Source organism: Nyctereutes procyonoides, unplaced genomic scaffold (assembly GCF_905146905.1).
Source record: "Nyctereutes procyonoides isolate TBG_1078 unplaced genomic scaffold, NYPRO_anot_genome, whole genome shotgun sequence".
NCBI lineage: Eukaryota > Metazoa > Chordata > Mammalia > Carnivora > Canidae > Nyctereutes > Nyctereutes procyonoides.
The window spans coordinates 32,728,013-32,743,969 of NW_026575133.1; the positions used below are offsets into that span (position 1 = coordinate 32,728,013).

General features: G+C 67.0%; 1 protein-coding gene across 1 annotated transcript in view; it reads right to left on the bottom strand.

Annotated features, from left to right (window-relative positions):
* The window catches only part of STK32C (serine/threonine kinase 32C), a 65,220-nt gene extending 53,078 nt beyond the window's left edge, over positions 1 to 12,142 (bottom strand). Inside the window, exon 1 of the mRNA XM_055346304.1 lies at positions 11,789 to 12,142. Coding sequence (XP_055202279.1) covers positions 11,789 to 12,050 — 262 coding nt within the window. The 5' untranslated portion in view covers positions 12,051 to 12,142. The remainder of the gene's footprint in view (positions 1 to 11,788) is intronic.
* Positions 12,143 to 15,957: the final 3,815 nt, after the last annotated feature.

Below are 15,957 nucleotides of genomic sequence, written 5' to 3' on the forward strand. Positions count from 1 at the left end.
TGGACGCCTGCAAGGCGGGACAGAGAGGGCGCTGCTCGGAGGGTGGCCACCCGGCAGAGGGCAGGCAGGAGCAGACGGGGGCAGAGGGCAGGCAGGGCCTCGCAGGGCGCCGAGCAGCAGGAGCGGGGGACCCGGGGGGCCGGGTGAGGACACGCGGCCCCAGGGGTGGGGGTCGAGGCTCGGGGCAACAGAACTGGAGTTGGGAGGGGCCAGATTTGAGCGTATGAGACACACGAGTGGTGGTGTCGAGTCAGAGGCTGGACAGAAAAGTCTGGGACGTGGGAGGCAGGTCCCGGCTGGAGATATAAATTTGGGAGTCGGCATATGGATGACATTTGAGGCGGCCGGTGCGTGAGTGTAGCGAGACGGAGCCGGGAGAGAAGGGCCGGCCGGGGGCCCGGTGGCGGGGGCCCGAAGCCTCAGGCAGGGGGTCCAGGCAGGGTCGGGGCAGATGCTGCTGTGGCTCAGGGACAAGGATGCCGGGCCCGGCACTACTCTCAGCCGCGTGGAGAGGACCTTCCCCGGAGCGTGGGCCGTGGGCCGCGGGGGCCTGGACACCCGCAAGGACAACGGGGTCTCAAGGAGTCTTGCGGGATGAGGGGAGCAGAGCAGCAGGGACAAGTAGAGCCTGTTGCCACTCGGCGGGCACACGCGGCAGGCCCTAGGGACGCTGGCACCCCGCGCCCCTGGGACTCAGTCCTGTGCCCGGCCCCATCCACCCTCCGGAATGAGCTCGCGGCCCAACCAGCCAACAGCTGCGAACGTGACCTGAGCACAGGCCGCGGCCCGGGCTCAGCGGCTCCCGAGATGCCCCGGGGCAGGCCGCAGGGCCGCACACGCTTTGTGGGCCCCCACCTGGGATCCGCACCCGGGCCGCAGGCGTCGGCGCCCCCACCAAAGAGCCCCAGCTCCGGCGAAAGGCTGACAGCGCCGGGTGCACGGATTCCTGCTCCGCAGGGGTCACCGGGGCATCGCAGCAGCAGGCGCCCCAGGGGACGGGGAGGCAGGTTCGGGCCGGCGGGCGGCTTTACGAGGGGGCGTCGTGGCAGCGCCTCTGCAGACGGCTGGGGCGGGCGGGAGCGTGGCTGGCGGAGCAGCAGCCTGGGCAGGGGCGCCTGACCCGAGGGCTTGGACCACGCTCGCGACCTCGTCATATTCAGGTGGATCACGGAGGGATCTCGTTCTCGTCTCGACCCATCATGGCCACGGGGCCTCGTCTGACACTGGTGCTCTGCGGACTCGTGTACGTGCGACACGCGAGCGCCAGGCCCAGCCGTGTGCGGCCCCCAGAGGCCCCCGAGCAGTTTCCACATCACATCACACGCCTTCTGCCTGCGGCGTGCAGACCAGGTGCCCTGGAGGGGGGGCGACGGGACCATCATGAGGTCGGCCTGGGCTTCCCGGGAACACGCAGTGGCCCTGCACCCGGGCCTGGGGACCTGGCTCCCTCCCCGACAAGAGCTCCCCGGACAGCCCTGCTGACCCAGGGCTGCGGGGACAAAGCACAGCCTCAGCGCGTGCCCAGGACCAGGACGCAGGGGCCACTGCTGTCTCACGGGAGACACAGGGACGAGGCCACGTTGGCTTATGGCCCGAAGCACAGAACAAGCACCATGCCAAGGGGCAGGAGACACGGACCCGTGCAGCGTCCCCGATCACGCACACGCCACCTCCCTCAAGGGCGTGGAGCAGGATGCCCGCCCGGAAGTGCAGGCTCCTCCCAACAGGTCAGCGTGGAGGGGACGACGCGGTCCCCCGGCCGTGGAGGCCCCTGCGGCGCGGGCTCAGCCGGGGGGCAGGGTCAGCAAGTGCGGGCGGCAGACACGCCCCGGCCGAGGGCAGGATCCGAGGGCTCCAGCCCGTGCCCGTCCCCAGTGTATCCACGCGGAGACCACACGCAAATCCTACGAAGCACCTGGCCCGTCCTCGCCCAAACGTTGGGTCACCACACGGGAGGTGGCTGAGGACCACCAGGAGTGAGCCCGTGGCGCGGACATGGTGCGTGAGGACCCAGGAAGCCGGACTGGACCGTAGCCCTGGGGTACTCGGCCGTCAATCCCCGGGTCAGCGTGACTGCCCAGGGTGCCCGACCACACCGTCCTGCCCTGCCTGGGGTGCTTCCGGGTGGCGGGGCGCCGGGGTCCGTGGACTCGCCGCAACAGGTGCGCAGCCAGCGGGGCCCTAACGGACGAAGGGGGCTTCTCCTCTTGTTCCTGCCTCGCCGCCCGGGTCGGCGCAGCTCGGGTCCTGCCCTAGGCCCGGGACTGCGTGTCGCCTCGCGGGTTCCCAGGCCTGCAGCCCACGTGCCCACCTGGCCTCCTCGGCTGTGCGAGTCTGCTCCCCTAGATACATCCCCCGACACGCACACACGTGCACACGGACACCCGCACACGCGTGCACACCGCACACACCCGTTCTGCACATCCGCGCCCCCAGACGGCCCCGGCCAGGACGGGGTCGCGTCCCTGAGGGCTCCCCACGTACACGCCGCACCGACTTCGACGTGCACGGAAACAAGGCGTGAGGACTCGCTGCGCTGCCTTCCCGGCTTTGCTGTAAATCTAAAAGATCAAGGAAAAAGTTTCTAAAGAGTCATACGAGCTTTGTGCGCACGGAGCGTGGACGGGGGCCGGCGGGGGGGTGGCACGAGGAACGCTCGAGGCTGTGGTATCCGGGCTGAGGTTACATAAGACGCTGGATTTCCTCATATTTTTTCTTGTCACTTTTGGTTATATAATAAAAAGCTATAAAGTTAAAAAAAAAAAAGAGGATCATCCTGGCGAGAGTGTCTGGCGCTAGATGAGCAGCCTCGTAATCCGTCACCCAAAGCAGGACACGTCTGAGGGTGACGGGGAGGCCGTTAATCATCGCGCCCGATCACGAACGCGTCCCCCGCACACCGGGGCCCGGGAAGGAGCTGGGTCAGCGGGGGCAGGTGGGGAGCGGCGGGGAGGCCCCGGGGACAGGGTCCCCTCTCGGGCTTGTCCCCGTCCCCACAGCGTCTAGCTCAGTGTCGTGCCAACCCACCGCCGGGGGCGCCTCATGGACTGGGCCTGACTTCCACGCACTCCAACCGCCGTGGGCTCGGGGCAAAGGCTGTCACGGTGCCACTAACGGGGGGTGCCACTGGCTGACTCCCAGTCCCAAGAAACGCGCCCCTGGTGGTCCAGGGTCTCCGTCGACATGCCCCATAAGCCCGCACAGCACCCCCCGCGCCCGCCAGCACCCCCTCGGCTCCCACTCGCCGCCCGAAGCACCTGGCAGGACAGGCAGGAGGCCCAGGGTTCCCCCCGGCACATGCAGCCACACGGCCCCCGCCCAGGCCCGCGCCAGGCACACATGTGGGGACGGGGCCCCGCTCGGCGGCTGCCTTCCTCCCCGGGTCCCTGCGCCCCACTGTCCCCGTCATGCGCAGACTTTGCAGATCCTTGCCGCCCGCGGAGCTCAACTACGACGTCAGGAACACAAGGGGACCTTGATTCTTGAAGAGAAGGAGACGCCAAAGGACTGACGTGACCCTGCGGGGCCACAGGCAGGTCCCCGGGGCAGCAAAGGGGACTCTGAAGCCAGGCCACGGCCACCTTCCCTGGGGAGCACCTGTGAGCGGGTGGGGACCCAGGGAGCGGCAGGTGCACGGCCTCCTGGATCTCGGGCTCACAGCGCCTCCCCTCGGAGGCCCGGACTGAGCTCAGTGTGTCCCAGGGTCCCCGGGGGCTCGAATCAGCAGCCGCGGTGCTGGGAGGTGCCGGGTCCTCACGCAGCCAAGAGGGAACTCACCCAACGCTGGGAAGGCGGGTGACAGCCGGGCTGGGGCTTCCGCTCATCCCCAACCCCCAGCCCCCCCTCCCCCTTTCTCCCCCTCCCACCCTGTCCAGCTCTCTGGCAGCCCCCCCCCCCGGCCGCCCCAGGTGCAGAGCCTTGGCCCCGTGCACCTCCCTCCTGGACCAGAGCCGGACCGCGGAGTGCGGCGGAAGCGACACGGTGCCCGTCCCTGCCAACCCCGTGCCCCAGCCCCAGCCTCAGCGCGCCCGGTGTGGGGAGGACGGCCCGCTCGCCCGTGACCAGTGGACACGGAGAAGCCCTGAGACCACGGAGGGCAAGTGGTGGTTTAGGATACGCGACGTGGGCCCAACGGCATAAGGTGGAGGCGACAGGCTGTGGCCGCCAACCTGTGTCCCGGATGGCACTGCGGCTTCCTCCTGGAGAGGCCGGTGGCCCGGTGCACAGCCACGTGAGCGGCCCCAGGGGAAGCCCACGTGTGGGGAGCAGCCCCCCGAGCTGCGGGCGGCGCAGCCACGGCGACAGCTGCACGGCAACCTCACGGGGCCCCGAGCCACGTGCACGGGAAGGGCCGCTCCCCACCCGCCGGCCGCAGAAACAGAGCCAAGGGGACCGCTGTGAGCCGCTAAGTTTTGAGGCGATGTGTTAGGTAACAGGTGACAGGAATAGCGGCGGGCACGAGACCCGACACCCCAGGACGTGACCCGCCTGGGTTCCAGCTGCGAACCAGGCCCCGCGTCGGCAGGAGTGGCCCTGACCCGTCATGACAAATAACGAGAACAGGTGTCGCCGCGTCACAGGTCGCGGGGCAGCTTGTCCCCAGCAGTAAACAGGGGTGCGGAGACCCGGCCCTGGCCCCGGGGAAGGACAGCGGCCAGCGGGTGCCAGTGGGGGCCCGACGCACCAAGCACCCATCAGCCCCCTCCTTGCCCCGCGGGGTCACCCTGGAGAAGGCGCGCGCGTCCGCACCCCGCCTGACGCTCACAAAGAAATGACAAAGTCGCCTATTTCTTGCTTTTGCCACAAGTTGTGCCTTCTGCATACAAAGCACGAGGAGTCATGATGTGAATTCTGAAAGCAGAGACCTTTCTGAAGTCAACTTTCAAAATCGCTGTGAGAAAGTGAATGTACTCAGCTCCTATTTTTAATAAATTGGGGGCGACACTGACTCCCACCCACACCATCTCCTTGTTCGGAACCTAAATAACACGCACAGGGTTCTCACAGGGGCGGCACGGGCCTGCGCCTGAGCCGTCGAGCTGGGGACCGTCCGTGTCACACCGCGGGGGGGCAGCGGGGACAGAGAGGCGGCCCCGTCGCGGCTAGTGGAGCCACGCGGGACGAGCCCCAGGCTGCTCTCCGCCCTCGGCCACACGGTCCTCGCCTTGATTTTTAAAATAATAGATTGTAGGTCAGTGAAAGAAACATTTTTTTTTGATGAAGCAGGCATCCCAGATTTTAAAAATAACAATAATTTTATTAATTACAGCTTCTTCCAAATTGTCTCAAATTCTGATCATTAAAATCATTCAGCGTCTGGATCCAGCCGGTGTTCGGAGACGAGAAAAGTAGCCCAGCACGTCCTGTGGGCGCACAGCCAGCTCAGCCCGGTGGGCAGGCCGCGCGCCCGAGGAGCTCTGGGGGGACAGTGATCCCACCCACAGTGGACGGGGCAGGGGCGGGATGGGGACGGGGAGCAGGGATGGGGCAGGGACAGGGCGGAGACAGGGCAGGGATGGGCAGGGACGGGAAAGGGATGGGGCAGGGACAGGGAGCAGAGATGGGGCAGGGGTGGGACGGGGATGGGGCAGGGATGGGGCAGGGACAGGGAGCAGAGATGGGGCAGGGGTGGGGAGGCAGGGGGGCAGGGGCAGGGAGGGCTGAGCGCTCGTGGGCACAGCCGCCAGCAGGAAGGGCGACACCCGCGGCCGTGGAGTGGGCAGGTTTGGGGAGGCCCGGGCTGCGTGTGTCTCTGCCAGGCAGGGGAAAGTGCCAGCTGGGCCCGCACTGCCCAAGGCTTCCCGCAGACAGGGAACTGGGTACCAGCCCTTGAAACAGGAACCAAGTGGCTTAAAGGGGGCCAGAGCGGCTGCCCGGGTCCCCAGGAGGGCAGACAGCACCATCCGCCCCGGGAGGCTGCAGGCGTGGGGCCCCACCCACGGGTGGGAAGCCACGTGGCCCCCAGCAGCCAGCTCTGGGAGGGAGCATCAACACGCCCCAGCTGGCGGCATTCGCACCAGCAGCCCTGGGAAGGGGTCAGAGGAACGATGCCAAGTCCCCACGCACAATAAAGGGAGGCCGTGGAAACGTGCGGTTCCGTGTGTAACGGGCCGTCCCTGGGAGGAGTGACATGGAAATACAAGCACCCGAGCCACGGGGCCAGCCCTCCCCGGCGGCTTCACGGTGAGAGCCAGCATGACCCTAGAGGGGGAGCAGCGTGGGGTCCCCACCCGAGCCCCGGGGCTCCCGGCCTCCACCACCACCCGTGTTGCACACTGCTCAGCCCTCCCCACCCAGAGTGGATCCAAGCTCGGGCGCAGCAGCGTCACAGGGGAGCTGGTGGGAGCTGCAGGCTCCTGGGCCCCACACAGACCCGCGGGGTGGGAATGTGCAGTCCCCGGCTCACGGTGGGGCGGGGACCCCGCTCGGGCTGCCCTGACCCTGGGCACAGTCAGCGCTCTCCGTGCTTCGCTCCCCTGGGACCGCCACCCCTAGGGAGAAGCCCCGAGCAAACACGCGCGTCGCATTCCCACATTACTTCTCGGCTGGAGAGCTGGGTGGTTAAATTTTTAAAAGAAAATCGGCTTATTTTTAGCACTTTAAAACACACAACCAGATGGATAGGCAGGCAGAGCTGACGTGACAGTAGGTCCCAAGTCCATTCTAGGACCAGCCTTGTGAGCCACGCGGGGAGAAACACAGCGAGCGAGCTCGCGGCTGCCCACAGGCCCTCGGGGAAGCTGGGGTGCGGCCCAGGAGCCCCGAAACCCAGGAATGGACGTGCAAGGGGGCTTCCCAAGGGGCCTGCGTGCCCTCCTGCCCAACCTGAACCCAAACACCCACCTCACGGGACTCGGCACGGTTCCACCGGCCGGTAGGGCCCCGGGGTCTGCAGCCAGCAAGGGAGGCCTATGCGCAGGGACGGGTGGGAACCCCGGTCAGCCCGCCGCCCCGCCCCGCGCCACTCCTGACGCTCCAGGCCGTGCCCCCTGGAAACAGGCTCCCAACAAACAGGGGCCTGACCCCCAAACTACAGCCTCATAGCAGTGTCGGGCCAGCCCCGCGTGCACCCAGCTGCTCTCCTCCGCCCCGCGAGCTCTCGGGGATGTGGATGAAAAGTAGGGCACAAGCCCCGTGAAGTGACGGGTGACATGAGCGAGCACGAGAAAGCCCACGCCGAGCGCAACCCAACAGCTCTGGGAACCCGCCAGGGTCTCGGCGGCGCGGCCGCTTCCAGGACGAGCCGTGGGCCCAGAAGAGCCCTGCTGCGCCGAGCGCTAAGCGGCGCGGAGTACGGCGCGCGGAGATGCCGGTCACAGCCAGCACACACGACAAAGGACGGTTTAAACTTAGAAACAGCCCCAGTGCGCTCGACTTCAGAAAGCAGGGGGCCCCAGGGGGGAGACCTCACGGCCGCGTCACACGGCACTCCCGACGGACTGGAAGTTTCCACGTCCACACCGAAGGAAGCCCCGACGCACGTTCGTCAACGGTAGTAACGCGACACCAAAGCCAGAAACTGCCAGAAAGGAAGCTATTTTTTTTTTCTTTTTTTTTTTTTTTTTTGCCCCTCCCCGAAAGGAAGCTATTGATGGATCCGGCCACAGAAAAATTAAACACATCCGTACCAAAAAAAAAAAAAAAAAACCCAAAAAACCGTGCTGCAAGGTAAATGGCACAGGCACGTGTCGGGGGCCGTGCAAGGGTAAGGCTTTGTGGGCAGGGACGGCCCAAGACACGGCGGTCACGGGCCTGGCAGGAGCCCGGGCTCAGGAGCTGCTACCAATTCACAGGACACGGACGCCCCCAGCGCCGAAAGCACACAGGTGACCAATCCCACCAGCAAGCAGACGAGCTCAACGCGTTAATACATCAAAAACTTACAAAAACTTAAAACATGGGCAGCCGGGCGGCTCGGCGGTTTAGCGCCTGCCTTTGGCTCAGGTCGTGACCCCAGGTCCTGGGATCGAGTCCTGCATCGGGCTCCCTGCATGGAGCCTGCTTCTCCCTTTGTCTCTGCCTCTCTCTCTCTCTCTTTGTGTCTTTCATGAATAAATAAATAAAATCTTAAAAAAAAATAACTTAAAACCCCACTAGCAGCCAGGGTTGGTGAGGATTCGGGGCAAGAGGACTTCTGAGCATGCCCAGAGCAAGCGATGGCTGGCCGCCCGTCCAGGCGGCTCCGTGGACGTCTCGGCCCTGCTGCCCTTCCCCGGCCGCTCCCCGACTGCTGCCCCGTCGGTCTGGTCACCCCGCACTCAGCAGCCACATCCTTGGTGGCCGCCTTGGAAGCAGCGCCCAGGGCAGCGGCGGGCTCTCAGATGACAGCTCCTGTGGAAGCCGACCGGTCAGAAGACGGGGACACAGCCCTGGGGCGGCAAGCTCGTTCCCCAGTGCAGGAACGTGGACACGCGGACATGCCCACTGCCAGGCCGCTTGTGACACTGAAGGAAGGCAGACAGCGCGGCGTCCTATAGTGGGAGATGACGTGACCGGGAACAGGGTACATGCGCAGAGGCGGCGAAGGGCAGCGACCAGCCCGCCGCCCGTGGGAGCCCCAGCAGGGCCTGCCCGGCCGGGTGCCGCGCTGCCACGGCAACTTCCAGGGGGCGGGGACCAGGCGCGGGGAGGCCAGCGCCCAGCCAGGCTGGAGGACTGTGCCCGGCCGTGAGGCGCCCACAACGCTGCTGTAGATCCCTCACGTGGGCGACACCCCGCTGAGCAAGAGAGCAGGTTACCACCAAACCATATATGGATTGCGATCCCATTTCTGCGTGAAGGGAAAAGACAGTGTTTCTCCGGCGCTGGAAGTGTGAGAACATTCCTAGAACCAGGCTGCGGGAGAGGCACAGCGCACGTTCACTGTGCAGAGCCTCGGTGCTGAACCTACGTGCGTCGGGATTCTTCTATTTAGGACAATTTCAAGAAAAACAGGAAAGCACATGCATTTATAGATTTTGATGCTTCTATAATCAGAAAAAGACAAAGGCTTTTTTTACGTTCCAAGGAGGGTGACTTGAGAATCTGGCGGCCTCCTGCCCTGGCGCGCCCCCCACCCCCACCCCCACCCCCACCCCCACCTGGCCGGGGCCAGAGTCCTCCGCCTTCAAGGGCTCCCTCCCTCCCAGGCTGCTCTACGGGGAGCAAACCTGCATCCGGTTAGTGACTCCCCGCTGGTAAGCTGCTGTCACATGGGGCTCCGGTGCTGGCCACGACTGTGGAGGAGAGGCCCTCCCCCTCCCCCCGGTCACGCACCTGCTCCGCAGGCAGCACCGGAGCCCCCTCGGCAACCTCACCGCATGCGGGGTCTCCAAAGCCGCACTGGTGCAGCTCTGGGGCAGGGCGACAGGAAAGGCAGGTGTCCTGGGGTGCCCTGGCGGGTTCAGCCCCTGAAGTCCCCAGCAAGGGATCGCGTGGCGGAGGCGCGGGGTTGGGGGGGAGGGAAAGGTGCCCCGGCTCCTGCGTGAGGCAGAGGCGCCGAGAACTTGGACATGCGCCCGGCGCCTGCTGCGCCAGCCCGGGGGCTGTAGACTCACTCCGCGGGACCGGCGGGGACTGGCGGGGACCGGGACGTCTCGTCGACATCACAACCACAGGGATTTACCTGGCACTGAGTTAAAGTGCCCCCGTTTCCCTTTCTCCCTGCTCTCTGCATACCAAACTTGATATATTAATTGGGAGTTTTAATCCAAAAAATTCATCCGAAGGACTTCCGTCGCCATGGCAACCGTGCAGTCACAGTAAATGCACGTCTGCAGCACAACACCGCCGCCTCTTCAAGCCCGCCTGGCAGCGGGGCCGACAAAGTAAGGCGAGCCCTGTCTGGAGGGGCGAGGAGGGGTGACTTCGCACCCCGGCCTGCGAGAGCGCGGGGGTCAGGCGCCACGGCACGCCCCCTGACCCCCCTCCTCCCTTCCGAACCCCAGTCCTCGCCTCTAGATACACCCGCGGCCCTCTCCGCGAGCGTGTGCCCTGACGCCTGAGCTGCACGTGCCCCGGCGATGCCGCGCAAACGCGAGATACAGGTAACCGGGGGCGGCCGAGCCCAGGCCAGGCTCAGCCTCCCAATCTCACCAAACAAAGCCCAGGTAAGTCCCGAGGTGCGTGCGATCCGGGGACGTGGCCGCTGTGCCGAGCGATGAGCCTGTCCCCGACGGTCACGTGTCCTAAGGCGCAAGCACCTGTAGCCAAGGCAGCCACCTCCCACCCGCCCGCAGCAGCTGCTCCAGCGGCGGCCGGCCTCCTCCGGGCAGGTACAGGGGTGACTGAGGGGATCCTCAACTCAGACCGTGAGCAGCGGAAACAGATCCTGTGCTCTTTTTGCCTTTTTAATGATCCTTGAAATCTGAGCACACAGAAGAACCCTACGCGAAAACGCTCAAGGCGGCGGCCCTGGAGCGACAGCAGTCTCTCTCCTTCCGCGTCCTCCGCCTCGGGGAGCCCAAGGCGAAGGCACGAACAGGGCGGCCAGCTCTTGGCTACACCGGCCAGCGCCGAACCCACACGCGTCTCTCAGACATTCTCTCATCCCGCAGCCGGAGAAGCGAGACGTCAGTCTGCTTCCTGACCGGCGCCTGATTCACCCTGCGCTGTCTCTACTCGGAATATCCACGTCAAAAACAAAAGTGTAGAACATAGGGAACATTCACAGCAGTGACTTCCGCGGCCCCAGAGTGCGGAACACGATGACGGGCAGACCGGGAACACGCCGTGCCGATGTGGCAGCCGGGGAGGCACCTCGGCGAGTCCAGCACCCGTGGCCTCCCCCCCCGCCGCCCGCTGGCCGTGGCCAGGCTCAGGCCAGGCTCGGCGGAGCCAGCACCGCCCCCCCCCCTGCAGCCACAGCAGCCTCTCCATCGCCCTGGTGACCGCCTGCACGCGGCCTGCACATTCATCCCCACTGGCCTGAGGTCGTACTCCGGTAATTTCCTCTAATGCTTAAATTATTTATCAGAATAAATAGCTTGGGCTCTTGTGCTGAGCTGTGCTCTAAAATTATAAAAGACCCATCCTACCTCTGCAGGCTGCCTACAAAATGCAAAATGCATATTTCGACTATTTTAAGAAAATGTCAAAAAAACATCAAATGTGTCATCCTCGTACCACTTAAATTATCCGCATGACATCTGTAGAAAAGAGCTGTGACTGTACCGCGGTGCCCAGAGGCGGACCTTCCCCACAGGTAGGCGCCGAGTCAAAGGTGGCCTATCACCTGTTTCCCCAGCGCACCTGCCTCCGCATGGCCTCTCAAGAGATGCGGGTTCCCTGGACCAGCAGCGTCACCTGCAAGAGGACCTGAGGGGAAACCCTCCAAGGGGGTCCCCAGAGGGCAGGTCTTTGCACAAAGGCAAAGCCACCGCTGCTGCACATCTCAACGCAAAGGTTGGGCCCGCGGCGCCGGCCACTCGGCCACCCGGCCACCGGGCAGGCCAGACCCAGAGCTCCCAGGGCCTGGACCTCGCCACCTGTGGGGCGGGCATCTTCCTTCGCCAAGGCGCACGCACAGGTGCAGAGTTCACGGAGCCTGCACATCGCCCCCAAAAGGAAAAGGAGAACCTGCAGCGCTGGCCGCGGTGGGCGGCAGACCCGGCCGAGCCCCTCCCCACGCTGCCCCGCTGGACACGAGGGCGCAGGCGGGAGCCGGCAGGCGCGTGGGCACCTCGGGCTCCCCGCGCGAGTTTCCCGGGAAACGGAGCCCCCGGGCCCCCCCCCCCCCCCCGCGCCGCGGTGTCCGACGCGGGGCAATCCCAGGCCCCAGCCCCGTCCCGCCCCCAGCGGCCGCGCTCACCGTCCTCCTTGTCGTCAAACACCGGCCTCCGCGCCGTGGCCGCCGACATGGAGGAGCCCATCCTCTTCTTCCACTTGCTCCACGGGAACAGGGGGCGCGGCTGCGCGCGGACATCGCCCGCGTCCCGGGCCCGGGGCTGGCCGGTGGCGGGCGGCGGCGGCGCGGGGGGCGCGTCGGGGCCGGAGGGGCGCGCGCGGCCGGGGGGCGGCGAGCCGGGGGGCGCCAAGGCGCTGCTGCCCCTGCGCTCCGCGCCGCTCCTCATCGCCGGGCCTGGGTGCGCGCGGCTGCCGGGGCCGGAGACATGGCCCGCCCGCGGGCGGGAGCGGGAGCGGGAGCGGGAGCCGCAGCGGGAGCGGGAGCGGGAGCGGGAGCGGCCGGCGGTGCCCCGAGCGCCCGGCCCGGGCTGGCGGCTCCTGCGGCGGGGCCGGCTCCGCCGACTGCCGTGCGCGGGGGCGGGGCCGGGGCGGGGCCGGCGGGAGGAGCGGGGCGGGGCGAGCGCGGGGGGCGGGGCAGGGGCGGGGCCAGGAAGGAGCGAGCGGGGAGGAGCGAGCGCGGGGGGCGGGACCGGGGCGGGGCCAGGGCGGAGAGACCGGGGCGGGGCGAGCGCGGGGGCGGGGCCGGGGCGGGGCGGGGGGGGGTCACGCCGAGGGCCCACCGCGCACCGGAGGGGGTGGCCCGCCCGAACCCCGCGGCCGCACAGCCAGGAGGAGGCGGGGACAGGAGCGGGGGAGGGCGTGGGGGAGGGCGAGGGGGAGGGCGTGGGGGGCCCCCAGGCGGTGGGGAGAGCCCTGGTCTGCAGGGCGCGGGGACTCTGGCCCGCGGGTCCCCCCTCGCCGGGCCTTCCCCGCCAAGCCGGCTGCCCGGGGCGGGGCGGTCTTGCACTTCACCCCGCGGCCCTGCGCGTCGCGAGGCGGGACCGGGCGGGGCGCAGGGACACGGCGCGCGGGGGCCGAGGCGGGCGGGGGTGGGCGCGGCAGGCGCTCGGGGCGGGAGCCCAGCGGGCCCTGCGGCCGCGCCCCGGGGGAGGGGCGGGCGCTCCGCGGGGAGTCTGGCCGCCAGCCCCGCGCTCCTGCACCCGCGGCCTCGGGGTCGCCTCGCCGGGTCCCTGCCCCCTCCCCCCCCCCCGCCCCGCGAGGCCGCAGCCGGAGCCCCTCCCGGGACCCGCGGTCCGAGTGGCCCAGAGCCCCCCCCCCCGCCCCCGCCCCGCCCGGTCGGACCACGGCCTCCGCGCTCGCCCCGGGGTCGCCACGACCTTGGCGGGCCGCTGGGGGCCGGGGCGCGCGTCTGACCCGGCGGAGCCCGGGCGCGCAGGAAAGCCCCAGAGGCGGGTGGGAACCGCGGCCGCCTGCGCGCGGACCTGGTCGCGGGGAATCCGGGGACGGGGTGGCTTGGGGAAGCCCCGGGCTCTGCCGCGGAGCCAGGCCCACAGCCGGAGCCCCTCTGCTCGCCTTCTGCCCCCCACGGCGACAGCCGAACGGCCCCCTCGCCCCTGCGGACCCCCCAGCGCCCTGGGCTCTGCCCTGACCCCCAGCGCCTCTCCTGGCTCCACCCCCACCCCAGGGTGGTGCTAGGCTTGGGGGGCTTTCCTGTAGGCTGCACTTGACCCACCCGCACCTCTGAGACCCAGTGTGGCTCCTTGACCCGCTTGACCAGCGGTGACCGGTGTTATTCCTGGGCCAGTGCGGGCCTGGCTGAGAGGGCGCCCCCATCCCTCAGGACCACCTGCAGACCAGCCTGTGCCCCGCTGAGATGGGGGGAGTTACTTTTACCCCTGGCCACTGGGTTAGTCCCACTGACCATCTACCCACTGCGGGTCTCCCGGCCTGGCTGACCTGAGCGCATCCCATCTGGACTTGACCTTGATGGCACTGAGACAAGTCCCAGGCCTCCCAGACGGGCTCAGCGTCTGTCCCTTGAGCTCCACCCAGCAGTGCCATCCCGGGCTCCCGCACAACCACTCTCTGCCAGGAGCACGGAGAAGGCACCTAGCACCTGGCCGAGCGGGCGCCCTGTAGGAATTCATGGCGCAGGGGGGAGCGGGGAATGTTTCCGAAGGGGGGGAGGCACCGGCAGGTTATGCTCGGCTGCTGTCACCCGGGGCTGCACATCAGAATTCCAGAATTCCCCAAACCCACAGCAGCCTCGGATTGTCCAGTGCAGCGGACCAGCCTTCTTCATCTGCTCTCCTTTCCAGAGCCTCTAAACGGGAGGGGGGGGGGGTGTATTACCTCCCCTCCCCCACCAGAGAAGGAACAAAGAAAAAAAGACTTTAGAAGGAAAAAAATGTTAATGGATTCAGAAACTGGCTGAAAAAGTTACTGGAATCCTAGTCGGAGAGACAGAGGGTTTGGAGGTAACAGGGGGCCCAGGGGCTTGGAGGTAACAGGGGGTACTGCAGGCAGGGCTGCCAAGGGGCAGGGGGGGGGCAGTGGAGCCCAGGGTGACCCCCAGTGCAGGGCAGGTGGGCACAGCTAGTCCTTCTCTGAAAGCAACCAGGGCTCCTGCCTCAGGGGCACCAGGCCAACAGAAGACAGGGGACCTGCAGGGATGAGTGAGGATGTCTGCACTGACCTGGGGGCCAGCCACCTGCCCAGGGTCAGGACACAGGACGAGTCTCCTCTGGGGACACTGAGCACCTCTCCGAAGACCCCGGGGCCCTAGGGTTGTGGGTCCTTCCCAGGGTCCAGCAGAAAAGAACAGGAGCCAGCAGGGCAGATGGGCCTACAGCTGGCCCCTGGGCTCAGGGCTGGCCCTGTCCGGGAGACCCCCTGTGCCTGGCCGTGGCACAGGGTCCCGGGAGGCCCAAGGACTGGGTGTGCAAGCTGGAGCAGGTGCATGGGGCGGGCAGGAGACAGAAAAGCTGGGGGCTGCCTCCCCCGGGGAGCCCACCAGGTCACTGCAGCCACAAAGGTGACTGTGGAGTGCAGGGGAGGCTGGGAGGGAGTAAGGCTGGAACGGGGCCAACTGGAGTGGAAAGGGGGCAGCGAGGCCAACGGTGTCCCGGCTGCCCACACGGGGGCCCCGGCAGCTGCCCACACTGGTCAGGAACATCAGCCAGCCCAGAGCGGAAGTGTCATCTGTCCTGTTCCGGTGACAGGAGTCCGTGAATGACTCGGTAACCGTATGAACACGCGTGCCACGTCAAGCACGCGGGGGCGCATGGCGTCTTGGGCGGTGTATGATCACGGGACCGCTTTATGGGGCGGTCGGGCAGGGTTCTGAGCCTGACCTTGTCGCTGAGGCTTGAGCGTGCACTAGCAGCCTCGGAGGCGTGTGTCCCAGGGCCTGGGACGCTGGCCCCGAGGTAGAGACAAGCTCCAGGACGAGGACAGAGAGGAGCCCGTGCCTCTAGGGGGACAGTGAGTGCCCAGTGAGACAGGGCATGTGCGGAACGGCTGGTGGTCGATGTCGTGTTCAAGGCTCAGCCTCTGAAACCCAAGCACGGGTGTGCACTGCTCCCACGGGATTCGACCCTGGGTCGCTCCCCTATGCAGAGGGTCCGCGGCCCCCTCTTCCTGGCAGGGAGTGCAGAACAGGCCCCGGCCCTGCTGGGACAAGGGGCCAGGGGTACCAGGAAGGCGGGGCCTTGGGAATTCATGTGCTGGGGGTGGGGGTGGGGGGTTGCCTGGTGACAGTACTGGTTGTGGAGGTGGCGGCTGCCTGTCCTCTGATGACCCCAGAGAGGAGGATGCACCGCCGACAAGCAGAGCCTCACAGGGTCCTGGAGGGAACCCCACGCCTTGGTGGTACCAGGTCTGAAGCACAAACTCGTGCTTTACCCCGTCGGTCCCAGAGCGTCGGGGCTGCCAGGAGGGAGCAGCACAAAGCGGTGCCGCGTGAGGCAGGAGCAGAGTCTCGCTCGGCTCTGGGGCCCGGAGTCTGAAATGGAGGCGTTAGCAGGGTGGGCTCCTTCTGGAGGTCCTGAGAGAGAAGCCGTCCCATCTCCCGGCATTCCTTGGTGTCCCTTGGCTTGCAGAGGCGTCCCTCCGATCCCTGCCTCCATCGGGACACCACGTCTCATCTGTGTGTCCTTCCCTGTTCTTCCCCTACAAGGACGTTTGCCGTAAGACTTCGGGCCCACCTTGGCGCAGGACGATAGCAACTCGAGATCCTTGCCTCGATTACGTCTGTGAAGGCCCTTGTTCCAAACAACCTATAACCCTGCTTGT